Below are 26,960 nucleotides of genomic sequence, written 5' to 3'. Positions count from 1 at the left end.
AGCTCCATTAGTGTTCCTTGGTCCCCTGGCCAACTCTTCATCCTTCAGGTACAGTTTTTACTTCATCAGGCAAGCTTTCTATGGCATTCTTGAAATAGACTGATTCTGGGGGATTCATGTTCTTCCAGCATGCAGTTCTTCTATGTAATTTTCAGTTATAGTTACTTATCAGTTTGTTTTAGGTCTATTCCCCAGTTAGACGGCTAGAATCCATGATAAATAAATAGTGCATAATATACCCTGTATGCCAGTGATAGGCACATAAGAGGATCTCAATATTTCTTTAAAGATCTATACTAAGGGTTTATATGTATTTCCCAGTTTAACTGTCACAACCATCCTAGTATCAGTACTACTATCCCAAGAGGAAAGTGAGCCAAGGGTTAGGTGGCCAAGAGTACTATGTGCCATATTCAAAACTTCAACATAGGCCTTGTCACCAAAGCTCTATACCTCCTCTGTATACCAACATCTTGATCAAGTCACAGTATTCTGTCCAATTTTGAACTAAATACAGGTGAAGCCAATTGTAAAAATATACACTTGCCCAATAAACCCACTATTTTGCCTATTTATAAATAATGCCATATATAAGTAAGTGTTCTCAGTTCCATACTACATTGCTTTATTTGCGGAATAAAAATAGCCATGAGTTCAAAAGTAGTTTTTTATGGGCATTATTAGTAAAACCAGGAACTTATGAGGGGAGAGAAAAGGTCCAACTGACTCAGCCAGGACTCGGGGCTGGATCGCCGTTATTTCTCCTCAAAGTAGGCATCCTGATGCTCTCCACAGGTAGCCAGTGTGCTGATGGGATAAGAGCACTGTCCTAGAGGTACTAGCCACAGCTCTTAGACTCACCAGCCACTTTTTTCTTGACCTTGAATTGCTCATCTGCAAAATGAGTGTGGATTAGCTTAGCTCCTTAAAGTTTCTTCTAGAATTAGGATTTTATTATTTATATTAAACAAGAAAGAGGAAATAACAGTAACAACGGAGTCCATCATCAATGGCCTCTCGTATTTGGCTGAAGGCCTCATGGGTAGGTGTCCCCAGACCCCACTCAAACAAGATGATGGCTGAAGCCTAAGTTACACGGTCATTTTTTCCTGGCTGATCTAAGCTCCATTAGTAAGACTGAAACCTCCCCTAAGATTTAACCCCACAAATTTTAATAAATATATGACTTAGTCACTCTTTGGGGAAATAATTGTTTGCATAGGCTTTCAGTTTTTGTCTTTTAGCCCTTAAATTAAGCAAAACCCGTGATACAAGGGAGATGGATGTGAAATTTTTTTTTACGCAGGGAAAGCATTCCTGGAATTGTAACAAAATTAGTTTTGGGAGTGAGGCTGGTCTATTTTTATTCGTGGTGTGGAACACTTGAGTATCTTACTTGGACCTACAGACCAACCTCTCTCCAACCCCCCTAACACTCAAGTCCGTACACATGTACACAGATACTCTGTGCGTACTTCTGAATTCCCTGGGTCACTTTAACAACTGCTGAAGGAAAATCTGGTGGCCTTGACCTAGACCCAGGGCATGATTTATGCCATCGTAATTTTGTGATGTTTGGACAATTCTGGTTTACTCTAGTGAAATTCTCCTAAATATGCTTTCAATATCCTGAAAGCAAATTTAATCCACGGGCATTTACAAAACAATCCTTTGGCAGATACCAAAATTGGACTTTTTAACTTCTCTTGTTGACTTAACACATATGCAAGTGAATACTAAAGTTTCTAAAATAACTCATTCAAATCTTCATGAACGTTTTCTGTATTTCTTTCAAATTGGCATGATCGTTTTCTATTTTAACTGAATGGCATACCATTTGACTACTTTCCAAGTGAAGTAATAAATATCCTTAAAAGAGATCTTCCCCCTTTTTCAATTCCAAGTGTTGAATTTTCTCCAGGTTACATCAATATATTAACCTAAGCCTTTAGACTCCATTCTTCTAGTTTAAGAAGAAAAAAAAAAAGAAGTGAGCATTTGTATAATCTATAGGTTAACAATCCTTTTATCAACAAATTCCTTGTGCCTCTCCAGTCAAGGAATTCACTTGGGACATATTTCACTTTTGTTTCTCTACCAAGGTGCAAGCCTTCCAATTTTTCTTTCTTTATCCACAGGACCCACTCTCTGGAGGACTTCTTGGCCCTTTAAGTTTTGACAATTTAAATTTCTTCTAAAAATTATGTCAAAGGTAAAAGATTGCTGAAGTTAACAATCCAATAAAGTTTGGACTCCCTTTCCTTCTGAAAAGGCAGACATTCTTGTCTTGCTAAAACTGGATACACATACCTTTCTTGTGATGCTTTTAAGAAACAAATTCTCAAGGTAGATTCTCTTTTCAGTTGTTCCCCACTCTTCCAATAACTGTTTTACTGTTAATTGGCTTGATATCAAAACATTATGAAGAAACAATTTCAAGAACAAAATTTCACATATAATTCAGCCATATCAAAGCACGCTTATTTTTACATGTTCTTTTCCCATTTTTCATTCAAAGCACAGTTTATTTTTTATTCTTATTTACTTTTAAATATTTAGTTTGCGAGACAGCGTGAGTGGAGGAGGGGCAGAGAGACACATACACAGAATCCGAAGCAGGCTTCAGGCTGTGGGCTGTCAGCACAGAGCACCACGTGGGGCTCAAACCCATGAACCGAGAGATCACGACCTGAGCCGAAGTCAGATACTTAACTGACCGAGCTACCCAGGCGCCCCTATAGTTGTTGTTTTTTTCTTTAATAAATATTAATTTTCCTCAACAGAAGACTATTTTTCCAATTTATCATCTTTTCAATTGAGCAACTGTAATTTAATACACTCAATGGCTACAGGACGCTTAAATTATTTTAAAAGTTTTAAGTTATACAAGTGTTACAAGGATGTTACGCACATCGTTTCTTTGAAATTATGTGCTTAAAATAAATCCTCGGTGGTACAGTCTAGGTCAAAATATGTGATTATCTTGGTAACCTTTGACCTATGTGAATAACTGCTTTCCAAGAAAAGGAACAATGTCATTCATGCCACCAGTAATGCATGCTACCACAATCTTATCAAACATTGGGTCTTAGCATAAACAATTTTGGTAAATTTAAGGATAAGGTTAACATTTTTCTGATTCTCTAGTAAAGTTTAACTTCTGGCAAAGTTGAACCTTTCCCATTTATTTGTCATTCTTTTCATGAATCATCTCTTTATGGACTATGTTCAATGTATCGATTGGAATTCTAGGTAGTATGTGTAAATGTGATTGAATTCTCTAAATGGGACAGCCATAAACTCTGTAATACCTGTTACAAATATTTCTCAACACTATTGTTTTCTTCTTACATTTGTCTTGTTTAGTTTCCCAGTGATTCCAAAGGTTTCCAGCAGCTATTCTCTTATCTTCCACAAGTATGTGTGGCTTTCTGACTTCCTTATTTTTTTCTCCTAGTTATCTTTTCTTGGTGTTAGCCTTTGTCATTTATTTTAGGACCTTCCTTCCATCTCCTTTGTTCTTCTTCAATTACATACGTACACACACCCCTGCTCTAAACAACAAAAAGAACCAGGAAGTACAATTGTACACACCAGTCTTGCCTATCCGGAACTCCAGAAGGGGCTAGGTTTTGTGGGTCCATGGATAACTTCAAATCAGCCTGCTTGGCTCTCCTCAGCTGCCTTTCTTCTCCCCTTCCTCTGTCATCACCAATTTGTTTCTCTAACCTCTTACCCACCTTCATTAGCTATAGTGAACAGAGTCAACTATAAGCATCTACCCCTTCCCTCTTATATCCCTTACTTCATGCCTCTCATTCCCAACACAGCCCCTCCTTCATCATCATGGAGTCCTTTCACTGAGTTATATGGAACCTCAGCTTTGTTAAGAAAAGTCTTCTCTAAGCTCCAACATTTTCTTGCACGCTTTCTCATCCTCCTTATACTAGCCAACAAAACTTTTCCTTTCCATAACAGTGCTACTCAGGACAAGTGTGCATTCTTTACAATGCTTTTGGACCATTTCACCATAGTCACCTCTTAATAATTTTCCACCTGAAGTTGTGGCATCTGCTTATACCTAGGACCTCTACATTTCCATTTATCAATTTTCAGGGAGTGTGGTCATCTATCTGAATGAATTCAACACTTGCCTAACATTTATCCACCATACTCTTCCCACTTCTATTGTTATGGACAACATTCTCCAAACGTTCCAAATGGAATTCGCCATTCTCTCCAAGAGTATCCTCCAAGTTTTTAGATCTCCCAAATTACCAGCTCTAATTCGCATCAGCCATCTAATATATTGACATAAAGTTATACATTCTATCGAATTTTCTACACAGATGATTATGTCATTTGCAAATAAAGATAGTTTTACTTATTTCTTTCCAATCTGGAAGGCTTTTCTTTTTCTTGCCTAATGCCCTGGTTAGAATCTCTACTACAATATTGAATAGAAGTGTTGAGAACAGAAACCCATGTGTTCTTATTCTTGATCTGAGGAGGAAAGAATTCTTCCACCATTAAAAATGACAACTGCTGGGACGCCTGGTGGCTCAGTCAGTTAAGCGACCAATTCTGAATTTCAAGTCAGGTCATGATCTCGCAGTTCATGAGTTTGAACACCTCCTCAGGTTCCGTGCTGGGGCTAGGAGCTGGCAGTTTACAGCCTGCTTGGGATTCTCTCTCCTCTCTCTGACTATCCCCCACTCATGCTGGGATCTTAAATAAGCTTTAAAAAAAAAAAGTATTAACATCTGACATGTGGGTTTGGCTATTTCCCTTTTAGGGCTCCATCAGTTTTTGTATATTTTAAAACTGTTTAAAAGTTCTATAAATGTTTAGTACTCTTATATTCTGTTGATTAAAAGATCCCATTATAAAATAAACTTCTTTATCCCCAGCATTATTCTTTGCTATAAAATCTACCTCTTCTGATAACACAGCCACTCCAACTTTGACTCCTGTTAGCATGATACCTTTTTTTCCCAACCTATTTGTGTCTTTATATTTAAGATTTGTTTCAAGTCTTATATAGTTGGGTCCTGTTTTTTGTTATTTTATCTAATATCGATTTCATTCCCTTAATTGAGTCTCAACTATTTAGTTTGCTTATTGATGGTTAGGTTTGAGTATATCACCTACTACTTGTTTTCTATTTATTCCATCTATCTTGTTCCTTTCTTTCTGTTTTTGTTTGTTAATTTTTGTTAATTCCATCTTATATCATCTGCTGCTTTCTTGGCTATCACTCTGTTATTTCAGTGGTTGTGTTAGGGTTTATACTACATGTTTTATCACAGTCTACCTTCAAGTGCTATTATAATCACTTCACATAAAAGAACCTTACGAAAGACTACTTCCCCTTTTCCACTATGAATTTTATGCCATTATTCTCCTGCATTTTACTTTTCACATTATAAACTCGATATACTGTTTATTTTTTTAGAGAGGGAGCTCCTGCAAGCAGTGGAGGGAGAGTGAGAAAGGGAGAGTGAGAAGGAGAGAGAGAGAGAGAGAGAGAGAGAGAGAGAGAGAGAGAGAGAGAAAGAGAGAATGAACCTTACTTAAGCAGTTTCCATGCTCAGCATAGAGCCCCACACAGGGCTTGATCCCATGACCCTGGGATCATGACCTGAGCTGAAATCAAGAGTTGGATGATCAACCGACTGAACCACCCACGTGCCATGTTATAGAGATTTAAATAAGAACTAAATTTTATATGACTACCCACGTGGTCACCATTTTCTGTACTTTCCCTTTCTTTGTATAAATCCAGATTTCCATCTGGATTCATTTTCTTCTGTCTAAAGGACTTCCTTTAATACTTCTTTTAACGCTGGAAAAAGTGTAACAAAAGTAATAACAAAAAAGTACAATGAAGACATTTTTATGTTTTATCTTTTTCAAAGATATTTTTGCTGGGTATAGGTTGATAATTTTTTTCCTTTAGTATTTTAATGATGTTGCTCTGTCTTCTTGCTTGCCTTGTTTCCAGTAGAAATCTGATGTCACTCTTACCATTGTTCCTCTATTAACACCCATTATCTACTTTTAAGGTATTCTGTTTTCGAGGCGCCTGGGTGGCTCAGTGGGTTAAGCATCTGGCTCTTGGCTTTGGCTCAGGTCATGATCTCACGTTTTAGGAGTTCAAGCCCTGTGTTAGGCTCCACCACTAATGGTGAGGAGGCTGCTTGGGCTTCTCTCTCCCCCCCATCTCTGCTCCTCTCCCACTTGCTGTCTCTCTCTCTCTCTCTCTCTCTCTCTCTCTCACACACACACACACACACACACACACACACACACACACACACAAAACCCCCAAATTTTAAAATGATATTCTGTTTAATTCAAAGTTCTCTAGAGAAACAGATCAATAGTAGGTTTATGTATATACAGAAGGATATATTCTAAGTAATTGACTCAATTATGGAAGGTGGCAAGTCAGTATCTGCAGGGTAACCTGGAGAACCAGATGACAGCTGATGCTTCAGGTCAAGTCCAAAGGCTACTTGATACAGACTTCCTCATTGCTGGGGGGTGGGGCAGTGGTCATCTTTTGTTCAATTCAGGCCTTCAACTGGTTGGATGAGACCCACCCACATTATAGAGGACTGTCTGCTTAACTTAAAGTCCACTGACTTAAATATTCATCTCATCCCAAAACACAAACATCCAGGATTGTATATGACCACATGCACGGGCACCGTGGCCCAGGCAGGTTGACAATATAAAATTAACCATCATACTTTATCTCTGGTTTCGAGCAACTTTATCATATGTCTTTGTGTAGTTTGCTCATATCTTGTTCTTGAGGTTTAATAAGCTTCCTGGATTTGTTGTTAAATTTCTTCAAGTTTAAATATGTTTTAGACGTTATCGCTTCACATATTTTTTTCTGTCCCTTTTTCCACCCTTTATGTTCACAGACTTCAATGACCCATGCTTGGGGACTTGGACCTGTCCCACAGTTCGTGTTGCTCTTTGCATTTCCCATTTTCTCCTCCCTCTCTCAACACTTTGGATGGTATCTAATACTAATGGCCTTCAAAATTATTACTCTCCTCTTCTGCAATGTCTAATCTGCCATGAATCCTATCTGGTGCATATTCATCTCAGATACTGTTGGATTCACCACTTTATATGGGTTTTTTATAATGGTTTATATGGGTCTTTTAAAAATTTTCCATGTCTCTACTTAACTCTATGAACAGATGGAATTCAGCTATAGTAACAGTTTTAAGTTTTCTTTGCTAATTCCTTTATCTGTGTCAGTTCTGAGTCAGATTCAATTGATTTTTCTTCTCATTATAAATCATGTTTTCCTGCCTCTTTACATGCCTGGTAATATTTGATTGAGTGTCCAACGTTGTAAATCTTATCTTAGGTGCTGGGTAATTCTGTTTCTGTAAATCTCATACAGCTTTGTTCTAGGATGCATTAAAGTTAGTAGCAAACAGTTTGCTTGAGCCTTTGGTCTTAATTTGATTTCTTAGGTGCGTCTAGAGCAGCACTCAGTTTTGGGCTGATTCCTGAGGCAAGAGCCTCCTGGTACTCTACCCAGTACCTTTTGAATTATGACGCTTTCAGTCTGGCTAGTGAGAATAGCCATAACTTTTAGCCCTGTGTGAACACCAAGCCATCTTTCTCTACTCTTTTCAAGCGTTCCTTTCCCTGGCCTTGGGTAGTTTCCTCATGTGTCTGCATTGAATACATTCCTGGTTACTCAAGGCAGACCCTCTGTAGATCTCTAGGGTTCTCTCTCTTCCTCTCCATTACCATGTCCCATGAACCCTAGCTGCCTTGGTCTCTCCAACTCTTAGGTCTAGGTCAACATAGGGAGTCCACTGAGCTCTACCTCAGTTCCTCCTGGAAGTGTGCCATGGCCTAGGAACTCTCTCAAGGCAGTAAGCTGGGGCAAATGCGGGGCTATTCTCATTGGTTTCTCATCTCTCAGGGAGGACCATCTTTTGTTGCTTGATGTTCACTCTCCTGAAATCTGTTGCATATTTTGTCTGTCCTCCAAACCTCTCCCCCCATGTACTTCAAGCAGGAGGGCAAACCCATTCCAGTTATTCTGTTTTGACAGAATTGGAAGTCCTCACTCATTCTTACTGTCACTGCCTTCTGTTGAGCATCTTCTTCTTTCCTTCTCTGTTCTACCATTACACCTCTGTCCACAGCACCTCTCCTTGTAAAAACAAATTCCCCAGACTTTGCTTTCTCTGTTGCTGTTTACTTTCTTGAAAGCGTAGTCAATGTGCAGTCTTAACAAGGGGCCAAGGAGTGAAAAGCAAGGTCTATACATTGTTATTTCCTCTGCTCACCACTCCCTCATAGCTCAGGCTGGTTTCTACTCTGACTCTGCTGAAAGTGTTCACTAATGACCATAATATCGCCACACCCAATAGTCCTTTCTCGGACTTGAGGCTGATGATTATTTAACTCCAGTTCTTTTGGCCTCTTGTTCCTATTTGCCTATATGATACCATATAGAACTGCCTGGCTTAGAGTCCCTGTCTTGTGCAAATGTTAGAATGTAAGTTCAAAGTGTAGAAATGTTGATCTGTTCTGTTGACTAATGCATACTCAGTGCCTAAATCAGTAGCAGTCGTGTAATGGGTATTCAACAAATGTGGAAAGAATGAATGATACATAGTTGGTGCTTAGCACCCTCCTGCCTTGTACCACCCATCATCCCTCGACAATCTCTTTCAAACCCACAGATCAGTTGCCTCTCAAATCCAGATCCAAACTCTCTCTAGTCAGCTTATCTTCTGGCATTTGGATCATTGTTGAAAGTACTGCCAATGCCTCAAAATTAGCATGTCCAAAGCCAAACTCATCATTTATCTTAAAATTGCCTGTCATGTTTTCTCCACTTTTTACAATTCACTCAATCACTAGGCTAGAGACTTAAGGCACACATGATTCTTTTCTCTTCCTTCCTTTCCCTCTCTATTACCGGAAGTGATAGTTGCTCTTACAGAAATCAATCACATCTGCCTCTAACTCTCCATCCCCACAATCGAGGTCCCTACTGGATCAGCTCTCCATGGTACAGGTCTTTCTCAGAGGCTCCTCCAGCATCAGGTCACAACGCACCCTACACCTGTGTCCTTGGCCTCAACCCAGGAAGATCGCTGTTCTCTGAATACATCCTTTGCTTCCTATCCTTCTTCTCCTCACCCCATTTCTCTCTGCTCAGATATCATTCATCATGAGGCCATCCTCAAATGTAACATCCCCTATGCTTTCTTTGACTCCTCAGATTAGAAATGACTCTTTAGCTTTCTCATTTTTACCATCAAGCATAGCACATATCACATGGTCTTAAATACGCAGTAAATATCAACTGTTTGTCATTAGAAATCTTATCTTCCTAACCTGGGTGTAAGCTTCTTGACATCAGAGACCTTCAAAAAGGTCTCCAAAAAGTCACTGTGCCTGGTTCAAGATAATGACAACTCACAGAAGCTTGATATCCAAAATGTTAGCCAACTCAACATCTCCTACATCAGAAAACTCAACTAGCACACAAGGTTCCCATAAAAGGAAAATGTTAAAAATCTAGTAGAAATAGAAAAATTATTGCAATTTACAATTGTAATATTTACAGGTATTTTCTTTTACATTATAATTCAAAACTGCTTTTCTAGCAATAGTATTTCTGATTTTATACCTCTGATAAGTGTACACTTTGTGTTTCTTTTTTCACATTTTAGGGGAAATTATTTTGCTTGAAAAGAATTACTGAATTAATAAGGTTTGCATAATTTCATAACCCATTTCTCCAAAGATATCCACAATTTTACCAACAATCAGCCAATACTACTCTCATCACAAATCCTAAGTCTTAGGGATGACTCAACTTCATTTGAAGCCTTGAACTGGAACTCTACCTCTGTCACTAGCTGTGTGACCATAGCCATCTCACCGTACCTTGGAGCCTCAGATGATTTAAAGACAGAGTCTGGAAAAAAGAGTCTTACCTGCCATGTAAGGCCATTATGAGGCTCACAGAGATAGGATACTTTCTGCAAAAACAGATTCAAATTACTATGGTTTCTTATTCACTCAATAAACACTTGGAGCTGTGCCCAAACCTTATACCACATTCGGCATGTATAAAGCCAAATATGATGCTCTAACTGTCCTTAGGGGCTCACACCTCAGGCTGGGGAGACACACGTGTAGATGGCAGTGTTGCAGGCAGTAAGTGACAGAAACATGGACGATGCACAGTGGGGGACAAGGGGGTGCTCAGTTCTCTCTTGGGGAAAAGGAAAACAGGAACAGCTTCACACATAAGACCATGGCTTGAGCTCTAATCACCCTCTGTCGTCTCACTGATTATCACGAACCCCTTCCTCTTTTCTTCATCCTTTAACCAAGCTAGGTCTCTATTGCTTTACAGGCCCACAGTTTCTCATCTATAATTCTAAAATCTGAAAAGCTCCAAAAACCTAACTTATTTGGTGGCATACGTGACCCAAACTGATGCAAGGCTCTTCTTGGTCTCAGTATTTTTCCTACTTGTCAGGAAATCCTAGTTAAATGATTCCATCACTCGCCCAGCACCTCAACCAGGACCTGAGTCGTCTTTGGCTTTTTTCTCTCACCTTCCAAACCCAACCAGCCACTAAGTGTACTCTCGCTGCCTCTTCCTCATGGTGGGGGCGTGTCTCACACACTGTGGGATATTTGGCGGCATCCCTGGCATCTACCCAACAGAAGACAGTGGCCCCCTCCCCTAGGTGTGACAACCCAAAGTCCCGCCTGATTGAGAACCACTACCCAGACAGACTTCTCGGCCACGTCTGGAAACATAAGCTGATCAACGGTTCCGGCGCTGACTACCCCCCAGATGGGAACTATGAGGGAAGAAGACTCAGACTCCATCAGCTGCGCTGTTCGGGGAGTGTATGACCGACTCAAGTAGGCCAGAGTGACTCTTCAAGGGGGACTAGTACTCTGTGAGGCCGAGATGAAGCCATTTTGTTACAGTTCTAGAATTCCAGGTTTCTGCATTAGTTTGTATTAATGTTCTCCGGAGCTTGACTTATTCAGTGGCATTGAAATATCTAACGAGAGAGATACAGGGTGTAGCCATTTAATGCCACTCACCACCCCCAACTCTATTTTGAAAAACGGAACATCCAAAAATAAATAAACTGACTGACGCATTTAACTACAAATAAAGGGTACCACAAAGAGCATAAGACACAAGACCATTTGGGGGATGAGAAAGGGACAGAACTCGGGCACAGTACCCACCTGTGGTCGACACGACGTTCTCGGGACTTTCACTGCAGAGCTTTGACAACAGACTGGTCTTGCCAGAACCTGTGAGGCCTATGCAAACCAGGTCATACTCAGGTCGTGCAGGTGGTGGTCCCTTGCAGCAAAGTGCTCTAAAACACTGCCAAGAGAGGGGGAGAAATGTGGCTCTTTTAAGTAAGACTGGACACAAAGCTTAGTAACATTCGCAATGACTAAGTATTAAGAAGTAATTAAATAACCTATTCGTTTTAAGAAGCAAAGGTAACTTCAGGGTGGAGAACCATCTTTTTAACCAAGTGTTCAAAGCTAACATTCCCAGGAATGAGACTTACAGGGACTTCACGGCTCCCCTCCTACTGTCACTGGCACCCTGCGAGGGGCAGGACATCATCGCTCAGCTCTCCTACCAAAAATGCACAGCCTGAATCTAAGCATGAGACAACTTCAGACAAAACCACGCTGAGGAGCACTCCACAAGACGGCTGAACTGTTCTCTAAAATCTCAAGGTCTTACAAGTTGAAGAAATGCTGAGGAACTGTTCTAGGTTAGAGAAGACTAGAGACAGGGTAACCAAATGCAATGTCTTCCGGACTGGACCCTGGACCCTTGGGACAGGCAGAGGAAAAATGGCAGAAATGACATGGGGACAAGAGGTGAGGGCTGACTAGAGGCTGCACAATTGTTCACAGGGTTGCAGAGGGTCTAGGTTCCTGAATTTCATCGTTGTACTGTGCTGATAAAAGGAAAATCCTTGTTCTGAGAACACACATTCTGAAGTATTTTAGAGATGAAGGGTCTTGATGTCTAATTAATTGGTTAGAAGAATTTCTGAATCTATGTCCATCGTCAGCTCTATACAGTGAGGAGTGTGATAGAGCAAACACGGTTAAGATGTTAATGACCAGAGAAGCGGAGAGTCATAAGAAAATTCCTTGTATTCATCTTTTAATTTTTTTTTAATATTTCTTTATTTTTGAGCAAGAGAGAAACAGAGTGTGAGCAGGGGAGGGGCAGAGAGAGAGGGAGACACAGAATCTGAAGCAGACTCCAGGCTCTGAGCTGTCAGCACAGAGCCTGATGTGGAGCTTGAACTCACCAACTGTGAGACCGTGACCTGAGCTGAAATTGGACGCTTAACCGACTGAGCTACCCAGGTGCCCCTGTATTTGTCTTACAACTCTGGTATTATTTCAAAAATAAAAAGCTTTTACAAATCATTAAATTGAGCCCCTGTATCTACCTCTGCCATCTTGACCCGTGCCAAATTCTGTTTCAGGTCAACTGACCTCAGGGTACTGTGAACAGTTGTACAGTTTGTGCATGGCAAGACCTGTTTGCTCTCCAAGAGTTACAGGCAGGGGGATTTGGGAGACTGGAAATTAGGCAGTTTATGATCTTTCTACTTACTTGACAATCATTTATTAGGGGCCAATTATGTCCCAACTTGTAGAACCCTCAGTAATTCAGGAGAGAAAATGAGGGACAGGTGGGGGAGGGAGACCTATTGATTGCTAGATCATCTGGAGATCCCAAGAGAAAAGACCTATGAAAAGTCTGTGCTAATTCTCATTCAGATAAAATCTGAGGCCTAATTGGCTCTCATAAGATCAATTTGACTATTTCTCTCTCATACTTCTCATATCCAGTTAGTCAACAAATCCTGTCCATGACTCCTCTGAAAGAGCTCTAGAACATGCCCACTGCTCTCCAGTCCAAGCCACCATCACCTAGACAATATCAACATTCTCCCACCAGTCCCGGGATATTCATTCTTGCCCTCTCCATTCTCCATGAGGCAGCCACGATGATTTTTTTATAAAAACAAAATCTGATCTTATCTGCTTAAGCCCCTTCCGTGACTTCCAACTATTCTAGGATCCAAACACTTAGGACCTACAAAGTCTTCCAGAATCCGCTCCACCAACGTGCCCCCCCCCCCCAGCCTCTTTTCGGGTCACTCTCCAGCCACTCCTCCCTCACTTTGCCCCCAATCATGACAACCCTCTGGCAACTCCAAGCACTCCCAGATGCTGTTCCCTCTTACCCCAGATCTTAGCTCAGTGGACTTGTCAGCTTTTAGGTCTCAGCTTCAGCACCCCTTCTCCAGGGACACCTGATCTGTTTCTATGAGAATGTGAGCCATTTCTGTCAAGCTCTCACACACGTTTGTCCATTCATCACACAATTACAGTTTCCTATTCATCACCAAACTGTGGGAACCAGACCTCTCCATCTTCATCCCAGTGTCCCCAGGGCTTTGCGGAAGACATGGCACATAATCTACCCTCAACGAATAAATGTTGAAGGAAAAACCCATGACACTGAAAGTTCACCTAAGAAAAAAAGAAAATGTAAAGGCTAATGGGAAGCTTGATCTATGTTCTCTTGGGGCCCCTCACATGTCAAGAAAAAAAGTATCAAACTAAGAGTAACCCTTGACCCTTTCACTTTACTTCAATGCCATAAGTTAGTCCAATTTAAGAGTGATTGCACTGTACAGGGTCTACTTTCCCAGTATGAGAGAGCTTCTTTTTGTCCCCAGTACACTCTTCCTTGGCTCTTAAAGAGGTTCTCCCTACTTCTGGTAAACAAATCTAAGATCATCTAATCCATATTCTTCACAAATTAAACTCTAATCATATTTCCTGTCTTTTCAAGCCTGAGGAGCCCTAATTGTTTCAGTCTGCCGGCATACAGCAATCCCTCCTGCTCCATCACATTAGTTCTGTTCTTGGCATTACTTGAGTTCCATTATGTCTTCCTCTTACAAGATTAATGACCACAACTATAAACAGCACCCCAGATGCCAGCACATCACATCCTGGATGCGTAAGAAGGCTGGCTGATACCGTCTGACATTTTGCAAATTTTATCTGTGAGTGCCCTAGACTCACGGGGAACTTTCCTAAGGGGCAGATACGTATTTGCATGTATCTACGTATTCCCTCAAAGAGGACCACTGGCTAGCCGCTATTTACTATGTCAGACAACACCACCAGTCACACTGTGGTTTCTCTTATTGGGCTGCTTTGATCTTCACTGGGAAAAGAGAGGAGACCCGATTCCTGCTCCAGACTTCTGCTTTCTTGCTCAGCTTCTCTCCTAGAATTCTCTCGGGCCATCTTCTAGAGGGGGACTGGACCAACTTTCCAGGTCGAAACAATCAAATCTTAAATACAGAATAAAATTATAGGTGATGGCTCGCTATCTGGCTCTGTTTAAGTTATTCAAATGCTTGGGGCGCCTGGGTGGCTCAGTTGGTTGAGCGTCCGACTTCAGCCAGGTCACGATCTCGCGGTCTGGGAGTTCGAGCCCCACGTCGGGCTCTGGGCTGATGGCTCAGAGCCTGGAGCCTGCTTCCGATTCTGTGTCTCCCTCTCTCTCTGCCCCTCCCCCATTCATGCTCTGTCTCTGTCTCAAAAATAAATAAATGTTAAAAAAAAAAAAAAAGAAATATTTCAAATGCTAGTATTACTTAACGTACTTTGGCCAGAAGTTCCAAAATTTCACCTTTATGTTTTTGTTTTTAATGTTTCTTTACTCTTGAGACAGAGACAGAGCATGAGCAGGGGAGGGGCAGAGAGAGAGGGAGATGGAGAATCTGAAGCAGGCTCCAGACTCGGAGCTGTCAGCACAGAGCCCGATGCAGGGCTTAAACTCACAAACTATGAGAGCATGACCTGAGCCAGAGTCAGACACTTAACGGACTAAGCCCCCCAGGCACCCTCACCTTCATGCTCTTTTTAAAATCCAAAATGTAAAAATGTTTGAAGCCAAACTCAATATCTGTATCACCTGTTAATTTTTCTCTAGGTCACTAAGGCACTTTTGGCATGAAAAGCAATTTAGCAGTGACACTGTACTCACACAGATCTTTCCATCTCCTCTAGGTTCTCCACGGTGATGGTTAAGACACCTAACATGTCATGTCTCCTCTCCCCCAAATCTGTTTCCTGAATTCCAGGCTCTGTATTTTCAACTGTTCTGGAATAACTCAAACTAAATGGGGGGGAGGGGGGAGCCTCCCTCCACCACACACACAAAACCACAGTCTATGGAAATCAGGTATTTTGGAACATAAAAGGCACAAAGGTTAGACTGACAATCATTACAAGATAGAATCTTTGAAATAAATCACAGAACCTTTGAATATTTATTTGAAATAAATAAATCCTATGCTTGGCAGGAGTAGTGTCAGATTTTGAGCCAACAAAATAAGGCTCTTAAAAATATGCTATTTCAAACGGGAAAAGAATGTTCATGTTTTTTTGAGTCCGTTCCTAAAAACTCTACAGTTTTCACTTGTTTTTCATTTTAAAACTTAATGAAGCTTCAGATCTCATAGTCCATTTACTTAAAATTACTCATTTTGGCCTCTAGACTATACTGTACCCAAGTTCATTGTGTCTGTCTCCTAAAGCAGCTCTTGCATTGTTAAGAGTAAGCCCCTTTCACTGCCGTACAATGCTAAACACAATGCCGTCGGCAGTCCTGACAGCAAGCGGCAAACTCAGGCCCCATTCCCAGGCCAGACAGTGAGGCATTGTGTGGCTCTGTTCAGCCTCCATAAACCTATCCATGCTTCAGTTTCCTCGTGATTAACCAGTAATGTTTTAACACTATCTGCCACTTCCTTTCTTCAGGAGGACGTTAGGAGGCATCAGTTCAATGCATTTTGCTACAAGAAAGGCACCAGAGCGATACATCACTGTTCATCAGGAGGCTCGTTTCCCTAAGGCATCCTAGGTGACAGTCGTTTCCTCGGGCAAGGGCCTGGCAGCCCACCACGCAGCCCAGACACTGGCACTTCCCTTGGCCAGGCCGCAGCAGCTTCCAGAGGGCTCCATCCCCTTCCAGTCCAACCCAAGACACTAAAGACACGAAACCCTTGGCCCTTGCTTGCAGCAGGGAGAAGTCTGCGTTGTAACCATGGGGGGGGGGGGGGGGGGCGTGTGCAAGCAAGGTCACGGTCTCTTGTCTAGACTGCTTCAGTTCACAGGTCTTCTCACACAGGGTCTGTTATGACACGTTCCTTTTCAAAAGGACCCAGTGTATCTCTGATTGTGCCAGGACGCAGGATGTTTCCCCTTAGCATAAATCCACAAGCTTCCACCAATGTCGCACGTGAGGAAACGGTGTGCCAAGGTCTTGAGAGAGGGCAAAGTCCGGAATCACCGGTAACATCTACGTCGTAGACTTTGGACAAATCATATAATCATATAATCTTTAGCAGAAAGGCAGATTAACTAAAAGCCATAAGCAAAAACCTTAGCAATATTTGCTGAAAGGAGACTGATGACTTGTACTGCGGGGGGCGGGGGGGGGGGGGGAGGTGGGAAGCCAAAGATTAAATTGCAAAGATTAAACAAGGGCTTGTCTTTCAGATAGGTGGCCTAGCACCAAGGCAGCAAGATGATCTTAAGATGTCTCCGTTTCTGTTGGGGACAGCGTCAGACGTTTTGGTAGGTCTGGCAGAGCCCCGTACATAATAGGTACTTAGCGGATAACTACTCCACAGATTGGCACCATAAAGCACTAATGAAGCACTTAACTGTGTATCTCCTTTCCCTCTCCATCTCCCCCCTTCATGACTCCAGCTACCCTCCAACTCACTCACTACGTTCCTCCAGCTGTCTGAGCCCCCTCATGCTCCGGTTCTGTGCCCCCCGAAGAAAGGCTCTTTCCACTCCTCTCCTTGGCAAATTCCTAGTCAAGGTACTGCTCTGATGGTACTCCTCTGAAAAGTCTTCTCTAGTGACCCCAGAGAGCTAATTCCTTCTTTCCCTCCTTGGTTCACGACACACACTTCTAGCACGGAAGTATCAGGCCAGGTGTTTTTCTTGTTGTTGTTTTGTTTTGTTTTCCTAACAGTAAGAATTAAGCAGATGATAGAATTCGACACATCGACTCCAAGACCTGTTCATCCTTGATTCAAAAAGTTGCATTTTACAGCTACCAAGGGTGGCCAGGCCTGAAAGCAGAGAAGCAGAGTTGTCCTACAACATGTCAATTCTGGACAGAGTCTTACTCAAGATCCTCCCCCCTCTGGCACCGGCCCTTGCATTGCCAGTATTTCCTACCATCCCGTGTCCTTAAGTCCCTAGCCTTTGGGAACATGGCATTTGTTTCAATTGATGCTCTGTTTTTCATCATGAATACAAGATTTTATTCTGAGCATGATTTCAATTTGATTGAAGCTCTGTACAGTTGCTGGAAAATTTTCTTCAGTCAGCTTGGGGACTTCCCCCAGGGCCATGCAGTCACTGCCTGAACCCCACACTATCTCCTCCTTATTTAAATACGGGTCTCACCAAACAAAAAACCAGAGTTCCTACAGCAAATAACCAAGTCTTTCGGTGGAGTCCTAGGGTGGGGCCTGGCACTGCGCTCCATAAATGCTTCTTATATGAACACAACACTCATTAGTTGGTACCTAAAAGCAAGAGATGAGTCACTCGTAACCTGAAGTGGATTTATTTCTTAGTTTGGTTTTAAAACCAAAAGGAGACACCTGTACATTCCGACCCTCGCTCTCTTGCAATGAAAGAAGTTTTTAAAAGGAAGTCCATTTCTGGAAGTGTTTTCTAATACTAAACATGTCCAAATAACAAAATATTTAGTGTTTAAATGTCTAAAATTATATAAGAGTTAAAATAAAATATTTTCCAAGTGCATAATAGTCAAATGTGGGTCTGCCTGTGGAAAATACAACCAAAATCTATCATAACACGCATAGCAGCTATCTAAAGCTTCTGGAAAAGACACGAGGAAGCATGGCTGCCCCTAAAACTTAAAAACAAATCCAAATGCTACTAATAGCACCAGATAGAAGGGATATGTGTGTGTTAACTCACTCCTTGAACGACCCGTTGAGAAAAGCGCTTCCCCCTTTAAGATGGGGGAAACCGAGGCCCAAAGATATTAAGTAACTTGCCTCAGAGCGGCCAGGATTGGAAGCCTCTAACATCTGAGTGTGCGCCACGTATGGGGAAAAGACATTACACGCATCCTGTGTAGAGGGCAACACAGAGATGTGAACTTGCGACAGCTAGCAAGCGACCGAGCTGGAGCTCCCACCAGGGCTGCATGGCTCCAGAATGCCTACTCGTGTCCTCTCAGCCTCGGTGCCACGTCCGGAGTCAGGGATTAGAGCCCCAGAAACGGGGTGTCTCGGTGGTTTCAAGGAGATGAGAACTTTGAAGAAGTTTGCCTCTGTGAGAGAACAGATCCCTGGCAGAGGAAGGGGACGATGCAAGCCTTGACACTGCTCTCCTTGCACTGTCAAGTTTATTGCTCAAGGGCCTGCATCTTCCTCCCAGTGGAGCCGGGGGACCTGCTTCCTGCACGGCTGACTTAGGGAGGAGGGCAGGCGGAGAGGGGACCGGCTGGGAGGGAGGCGAGGGGACCCTGAAGAGTTGCTGGCTTCTCTCTCCTGCCGTCGGCCTCTTTCACTTAACCATTTTTTGTCCTCTGGCAAGGACAAAGCTTGTCTATTAAGAGAAGCCCACGCTGCCACAGAGATTTCTGATTCTAAGCACGGTAGCAAGGGTGGGGGGGGGGGGGGGGGAAAATCTCTAAATAACAGTCCCCAATTTTCCCCCTTAAAATATATGTGTATGTCAACTATACCTCAATAAAGTAAATACATAAGCAAATACTAAAAATAAATCAACCGTACTGGGGGAGAGTATGGAGAAAAATACACGAATAACCTGGAATGCGTAGAAATACACGTGAAGGAGATAAACCGTAACACGCAATCTCTTGGCTAATCCTTTCCTTCTACTTGCAAGAAAAATGAGTTTCAAATATGCTGCAATGTCTTGGAATAACTAGTGGTCCTTGCAAACAAGTGAAAAAAATGTAAATTCACACGGCACCTATAGCAATAGAAGAAGCCAGGGGGGGTGGGGGGAGGGTGGGTGGAGCTGGCTGTGAAGAGGCCCTTGATCACCAGGCAGATCCCAGGAGAAGACTCTTCGCACGTCACAAGAGCAATCCACTTTTCGAGGTGAAAAATCCTGTGGCCCTTTAAGACCCTAGTGGGAAAAACAATAAATTGTTTTTACAGAAGATGGGTCAAACCTTTCGGCCATGTGGGCTGCTCCGGGCTCACTGATGAAGGCTTTGGCCCAGAACTGTCCCAGGGCTGAGGCTTCTGGCCAATACATCACACTGCCTCGGGACACGAAGTCTGTCTTTGCCTTCCCCTTTGTATTTCTCAATCCACATTCCTTTTTGGGGTGAAATACTCCATTATTTCTGCTTTGTTCTGGTCTGTCTCCTGTCTCTGTCCCTATTAACTCGTGGCAACAAAAGAAACAAACAGAAGCAGGGGATTTCATGCTTAGCAGCTACAGACACTGGCTTCGCGGCTTTGCAGAGGAGCAGACATCGGAGACCCTGAATGGAAGAGAGTTGCTGCTGTGCTCAGCCAGACCAGGGGCCCACGTGGCTCCCCGCCTGTGCATCAGTCCTCCTAGATCAGCGGGACTCACAAGTCCTGCTAAGAGCATCTCAAGACGAACCAGAAGTAGGGTTTTCCAAGTTAGGGCATGTATCTGATAATTAGATTGAAAGACTGTAATTCAAGATTCTCCTATATTCCTAGCTCTCTAAAATTTCAGGACTTCTCGTATTGAAAATAGATCAAGATTTTTTTTTCCTTAAAACTCAAAAAGGTAGCTAAGTAGAAGATAAGGCTCTTATTTTTACTATGTAATTCTTCTCTTATAATGGCTACATGAAATATCTCATTTTTAAGTATCAATTTTTTAAAATAACATAATTATACAATAAAACCAGAAGTAAATTTCCCAGGCATGACTTTGGGTAAGGAGACCCAAGCTTTCTATGCAATATTCACAAACATACCCTGATTACGGCTTAACCTGGGTCAGTTTCAGACCATGTATTTTTTATTCCTAAAGAGCAAAGAAAGGGGCACCTGGGTGGCTTAGTCAGTTAAGTGTCCGACTCGGGTTCAGGTCACGATCTCATGGTTCATGAGTTCGAGCCCTGCAACAGGCTGTTGTCAGTGTGGAGCCTGCTTCACATCCTCTGTCCCCTCTTCTTCTCTGCCCCTCCCCCGCTCATTCTCTCTCTCAAAAATACAGAAACTTTTTTTTTTTTTAAGAGTGAAGAAACACAAAATTCAGCAGAAAATTAAACAGATTAATACATTTTGTATCAAACCTCATTTTTGGTCACTATCTGAATAGAACATTTCTAGATGCAAAGTGGGGCATAAAAATATATAATATTCCTTACCAAGGGTATTTTTCTATCCTCTGTACACTTAGGAAGAGTCAGGGAATGAAGACATTTAGAAAGAGCTAGGCTCCCTAGGTAGACCTTCAAGTGGGTTTAACCATCCTCTGAAAATCCCCGGGAAAGATCCCAACAAAGCAAATTCTCTCTGCTCTTGGTGCTTTTAGAACTGGAGCTGGGGGAGCCGTATAACAGATGAGAAGCAAAACCAACCAAAAGCAAGTGGGTTTTCTAGTAGCCCCTGACAGTGGACATCTTATTCCCGTATTTTGGGCAACAACAGAGCATTCCTTTACTTAGTAATCTTCAGGTTCCATGAAGATGGACCTCAGGCCTACATATCCCATCAGTCACCAATCTCTGCTCATCCGTCCCATTCCCCACTCGGTCTCTGCCCTCTCCCTGTAGCCCCCTGGCCCTCAAGCCTTTGTTCAAAACATCACTACTATCTCCTAGACAACACAGCCTGTTCTCCTTACCTCAGGTTTACCAGACTCCGATTAAATCTCCAAAATGTTAACAAAGATCTTTCCTAAACACATCGAGTCGTTCCCGTGATTTCAAATCTTTCCAAGACCACCTAGAGCTGTCAGGATAAAGTCCAAGTTCCTTATTGAAGCAGATAGGGTCTTTATGATGTGGACTTTGCCTTCATTTGCAATCTCTAATGGCTGTTATAACGATTACAAGAGATAACGGTTGTAATGTTTGTAAGGCACCTAAACCAGGGTTCGACGCACAAAACTTAAAGTTGTAAGTTTATAATACATAGGGGCTATTTTTCAACCATATACGTGACCTCCATGCCAGTCCTACAGATCTATGTGCACAGGTCCCGTTCCAGTCTGTTTCGTGCTCCAAGGCCAAGGAGTTGACCCTCTGCCTACACATCATTCTCCACTATCTCCCTCTAGCTGGCTCCTAGTCACCCTTCAAAATTCAGCTCGATAGTAATTTCTTCCGAAAGACCTCTGTGCCCTCAGTCTGATTCAGATGACCTTCTTTAACTACCTTAGTGCCTTTTCTATTCTACCATCCTAACACTTACCATTCTTTGAAGTTGATTTCTAGTCCAGCTTCCCCCACTAGGACTTCGAGCACCTGAATATAGGTACCACTTCTAATTCCACTTTGGAACTTGAATGGCGGAGACCGCATCCACCATGTGGTAAGATGAGATCCCCACTTAATTAAGTCCTCACGGCTTTATTAAGTGCGAGGTCAGACAAGCCTAAAACTGAGCTCCACTGGGATTTGGAGAAGTTACTTCACTGATCTCTGTTTCCTAATCTAGAGAGTGAGGATCATCTCATGGATTCTTAGGAGTGGTCAATGAGGTACCATACCCCACATGCTCAGAACAGTGCTCAGTCAACAGGTATTGCCATCATGACTTATTAGATTTTTCACTTCGAGCAAGGTTTTCCTAAAAGGAACTGATTTTTCTGACCAATCAGAATCCTTCACAGAGTAAAGATAATTCAGGGTCTGGATTTATTTTAGTACCCATTTGGTCAAAGTTCTGATATGATATACCAAAATACCAATGGTGACTAAGGACCAGTAGACAGTCCTTTGGTTTGCTATAGTAACAGCTATTAAAAGGGACTGTGATATAACGCAGAGTGAGACCATCACTGCTTTTTTGTTTTGTCTTTTGTTTTTGTTACCAGAGAGGAGGAAACTCCTATAAAACAGCTTTTAAACATTACTGGTGTATCTTAAGAGCTAGACCAATTCTCTGAATGTCAATCTCCTATGTCTATGCAGACCTAGACAAAAGCATAATAGGCAGAAGAGGGTCTGTAAACCCTGCGCGTCCTCAAATCACGTTGCTGTTAACTGCTGACAGAGACGAATGTTTACTATGGTCTAGCGCCGAGGAGCCAATACAGTGAACGAGATGCGATCTCGCCTCGCACATCAACACACGTGTCAGACAGATTCTGACTGCAGAGTCTGAGCAGGTGGGGAGAGGGGAGGGCACAGCTGGGGAGCTCAGATCTACAGCTGAGCTGGCAGCAGCGGTAGTTCAAGCCATCTTCTCACCTTAGGAGCTGGAATTAATCTGAGAGTTATTTAAAGGTGTGTTTTATTAAAGAGGCACTTTGCGACTACTGTCAAACTTCACAAATGCTCAACACAAATTAAGGCAGCTCTACTTGAGGTCATTGAAGATATCACCAGATTTCCTTCAGCACCCGCAAATCACTGATCAAAAATGAAGTACCAACAAAAGTAATCTTCCGTTCCCTCAGAATATTAGAAGCAGCACATGGACTTAATTTGTGCTAGAAACATTTTGATTTATTATTTGCTCCGTTTTATTCCCTGGAATATAGGTGCGAATGCCTTAAATTATGTCCCCATATATATTATATAGACAATACAGGTCCCATTTAAACAGAATGCTGAAGATCTCAGAGGGATTCACGGGCCTGACAGATTTATCTGGAGTCTTACCAAATGAAGTCTGGTCAATCACTTTCTTTGGCCAAGGAAGGCACCAACTCCCATCAAAGGAGGTCTCAAGCTACCCGGAAAATAGGATAATTGAACATCCTAAGTGTTTTTTGAAAGGAGTGTCCTTTTTCTTTTGTACCAGACAGGATTCTGGTGGTAAACAGAAGGATAATGATAATTCACAGAATGGACAAGAAGCTGAAGAACAGGAAGAACCCAGGCAGCCCATGGCAGTGACATGGCAGCAGCTGCTACTTTAGGAGTCGCCCCTGTACCAGCTGCCTGGCACCCTGCATCCACTGCTGTTGGGAATGACCTCTGACTGCCCCAGCCAGGTGTCCCTGAGCATCAGGCTGGAGCATCCCACCAAATGAACCTTGGCATCATGCTGGGGTCCTGGCTGCCAGGGAGCGGAGAACAAAAATGGCTGTCCCCTACCTTCAGCAATGAAAGGAGGGAGCCCTGACACCAAGCTCCTGTGGGATTACAAATAAAGCATTCATTTGTAGGGCAGCCAAAACCAATACCAACCGCAATTTTGTCCTTTGGCCCAACAGACAGCAGACTTTTTCTATTATTACAATTTAAAGACAGAAAATACAACAGCATTTGTTGATCTTCCAATTCCACGGACTTACTCTGAAAGAATATGCCAGAACTTTGGGAATGGCCAAGAAGAGCGAGCCCAGCTGACTCAAGGAAGTGGGTAGGATGGGGGCTAGTGGAAAATCTGGCTTGGATTTTCCTGAGCAAAAATGTTTGCCTTCTCAATGTCCCACTTATGTACTCAGCTGTCTTCTACACGCATTCTCTGTCTTCCTTCCATACTTGCACTGATTAATGATTACATATAGGAAGATGAGGGCTGGCTGTGTATGTGTAGGAGGCTAATGCCTGACACCTCTTATGTCCATACTTGCGTATTCTTGCTTTCCTTTCAGCTTTGATATCTTGGTGGAAAATGGGATAGGGCAGACTTGGAGATGTGCAGGTACCTAGCTTTCGTTAATTAAAAACAGCAACGAAAAATCAGGTAGTCATCTGTGCCATAGCTGGTCACTAGGAACACAGACACAAACTCCTTAAGGATGTGTGACTGGGCATTTTTTTGTTTTTTTTTGTTTTTTGTTTTTTTTTAAACAGACCATTCTGGTTTTCAACATATTTGTCTAATATATAATCCTTCCAGTCTCCCTTTTCTGATTTGCAAATCACAGCATAATTGTGAAGCAACTGTTACAACAAAAAAACTACTCATCTGGAACATGCACAGAAAAAAAAAAAAGAACAATCATATTTATGGTTTGCAAAAAATTAAAAAATCTTGAAACCCATGGTCTTTGGCTCACAAATTCAGCTTTCCCAAAAAAGAAGAAAATCTGAATGCTTGCAGTAAACTAGCATGTTAAAAAAACAGTATGGGGAAGGAGGTTGGAAAGAAAACAGATAAAGGCCTGTTGTTGTTGGGTTTTTTTTTTTCTTTTTTCTTTTTTTTTTTTTTTTTTGGTAAGGACATTTTGTCTCATTTGGTGAATCTGTGGAAATAATTTACTGCATTCTGTACAAGGAATTATGACTCCACCTGAATGGACTCTACTTCCCCATGGCTCTCCATAAGCAAGAAAGGGTATACTCATGACTGAATCTAGTGTTAGAATCGATTTTGTAATTACAATAATAGTGGATACAAAGGTCCTCCAGGGAATTGTGCTTGGACAAATTAGAGACAGTGTTGGCAGAGATAAAATATTCATCACCAAAAGAGTACATAAAATGTATCTGAGAGGATCAGGACTCATCTGGGAATCACAAGGGGAATAAGACATCACCAGAAAAATCCAAGTATTCTCGGCTACATAAAATTCTGAAACAAAGAATTTCAGTCTTAACTAATTCTGGATTTAGTGAAGTAAGACCTCACTGTTACTTTATCTGATGGCACTGGGGTATGGGCGAGAATAAAAAAAAGTCCTGAGATTTTCTTAATTAGCAAGACTTTCAAATCATCTATAAAATAAAAACCACAGCTCTCTTCAATCCTATTAATTTTCCATAATTTCCATAACCATTCCAAGTTGGACATTTCTATTCACCCTCAAAAAGTACAGAAGATACAATATCTTAAACCGTGAGATTTTGAAACGCTACATTACACAATGTCAAATCACGTATTTTGTTTAATGTTTATTTTAGAGAGAGAGAGAGCGCGCGCGCGCACGAGCGGGGGAGGGGCAGAGAGAGAGAGAGAGGAAGACACAGCATCCGAAGCAGGCTCCAGGCTCCGAGCTGTCAGCACAGAGCCCGATGCGGGGCTCGAACTCACGAACTGCAAGATCATGACCTAAGCCGAAGTCAGATGCTTAACTGACTGAACCATCCAGGCGCCCCTCAAATCACATATTTGTTATATGCTTTCTTGGGTTTTTTGATAAGACATACCTAGTCCTTCTCTGAAAGAAATGAGACGCGAATGGATGAAGTAATAAAAAGAGATCCAATAAAATCTGATCAAATAGGAGCAAAGGATATACTCTAAATTCAATTCGGATTAAGGTGGGATTTCAAACTTTCGCAGAACAAGGTGGGAAAGGCAAGAGGAGTTAAAAGGGGAGATCAGGTAGCACTAAATAATCAGTACATCTTTGACTTGTTACAGGACATGGCTTCAGGTCCAACTGCTACCTCTAATACTGAAATTCTCCTGAATGTCAGCTTGAGAATTTTCTATACTTACATTAAAAGGGCCAACATTTATTTCACTTAAACAATGAGATTTCACAAAGATTGAAGATTTAGAAAACCAACCACCCAATACTAAAAATGTCAACTGCTAATAATTACACCTTAAATCTCTTCAGTTTTAGCACAATTTCTAACAACTTAACAGTCAAATTATCTGGTCATAAAAAGGTTATTAGTTCACAAGACTTCTGGGCTAACCTTCCAAGACCTCTGCCTGACTAGTAGAGTGTTTCAGGACACTGTGGTACACTAAGGTGTGATGGGGGCATCATTGCTCAAGGGGGGAAAAAAAGGTTAGAGACACAGAAAAAGTGTCATAAACCATGAAGAAAAGTGGAATTCAAAGATCTCTCTAATAGGAAATGGACACCAAATGTAGAAATATGTGAGGGCAAAAATAACTAAGGTCTGTCCCAGAAATAATGTACTGTAGGCTTTACTAGCCTTTGTGCTGGTGTCTTCTGTGCTGGCCTGCCTCCGCTCTTCTCCAACCTGCTTCGTGGGCCTGGAGGCTCACCTCTATGGACTGCACAGATGGGTACCCGAGCCTTGGCTTCTAGTCAGATGCACAGGGTGGAGGCACCAGAAAGAGATGGGAAAAAGAATCAAATTGGGTGTTTTTTTTTTTTCCCCTCAGCTCCTTCCTTGCAGGGCCAGTGAGGGCCTGCTGCATCCTGAGAGTGACATCCACAGCTCCAATCAGGCTGTCCCCTCCACTCATCCCTGTCTCTGGGTTCCCAAAAGGGTTCCCTCACTTTGCCCTTTTGGGACTAAGGGTGGTTTCCTCATACAGTATCCACATCTTTGTATAGTCCCATTAGTTAACTCTCTTCAAGTTACCCACTTTGAATAGACCTTTTTTTTTTTTTTTTGGCCAGGATTCTGATGGAGTCTTCTTATAACTAAAATGAGGAGGAATCTAGAATGACACCTCGGGTTTTGGCTTTAACAGCTAAGGAATTAAGGTTTGGGGGTATTGAGTGTTAAAGAAATTAAAGAGTTTGGTGAGGTTTAGTCTTTTATTGTATTTATTTTTTAATTTATTTTGAGAAGCATGCACACGGGGGAGGGGCAGAGAGAAGGAGAGAGAAAGACTCCCAAGCAGATCTGAGCTGTCAGCACAGAGCCCGACATGGGGCTTGATCCCACGAACCATGAGATCATGACCTGAGCCAAAATCAAGAGTCAGACACTT

The 26,960-nt window shown here is 42.1% G+C and overlaps 1 protein-coding gene across 2 annotated transcripts in view; it reads right to left on the bottom strand.

Annotated features, from left to right (window-relative positions):
* Positions 1 to 26,960, bottom strand: part of ARL15 (ADP ribosylation factor like GTPase 15) — a 407,980-nt gene that overhangs the window by 251,548 nt on the left and 129,472 nt on the right. For both annotated transcript variants that reach the window (XM_030329988.2, XM_030329979.2), the window contains exon 2: positions 11,284 to 11,428. In XM_030329988.2, coding sequence (XP_030185848.1) covers positions 11,284 to 11,428 — 145 coding nt within the window. The remainder of the gene's footprint in view (positions 1 to 11,283; positions 11,429 to 26,960) is intronic.

Source organism: Lynx canadensis, chromosome A1 (assembly GCF_007474595.2).
Source record: "Lynx canadensis isolate LIC74 chromosome A1, mLynCan4.pri.v2, whole genome shotgun sequence".
Classification (NCBI taxonomy): Eukaryota; Metazoa; Chordata; class Mammalia; order Carnivora; family Felidae; genus Lynx; species Lynx canadensis.
This window is presented reverse-complemented; position numbering and strand designations above follow the sequence as displayed.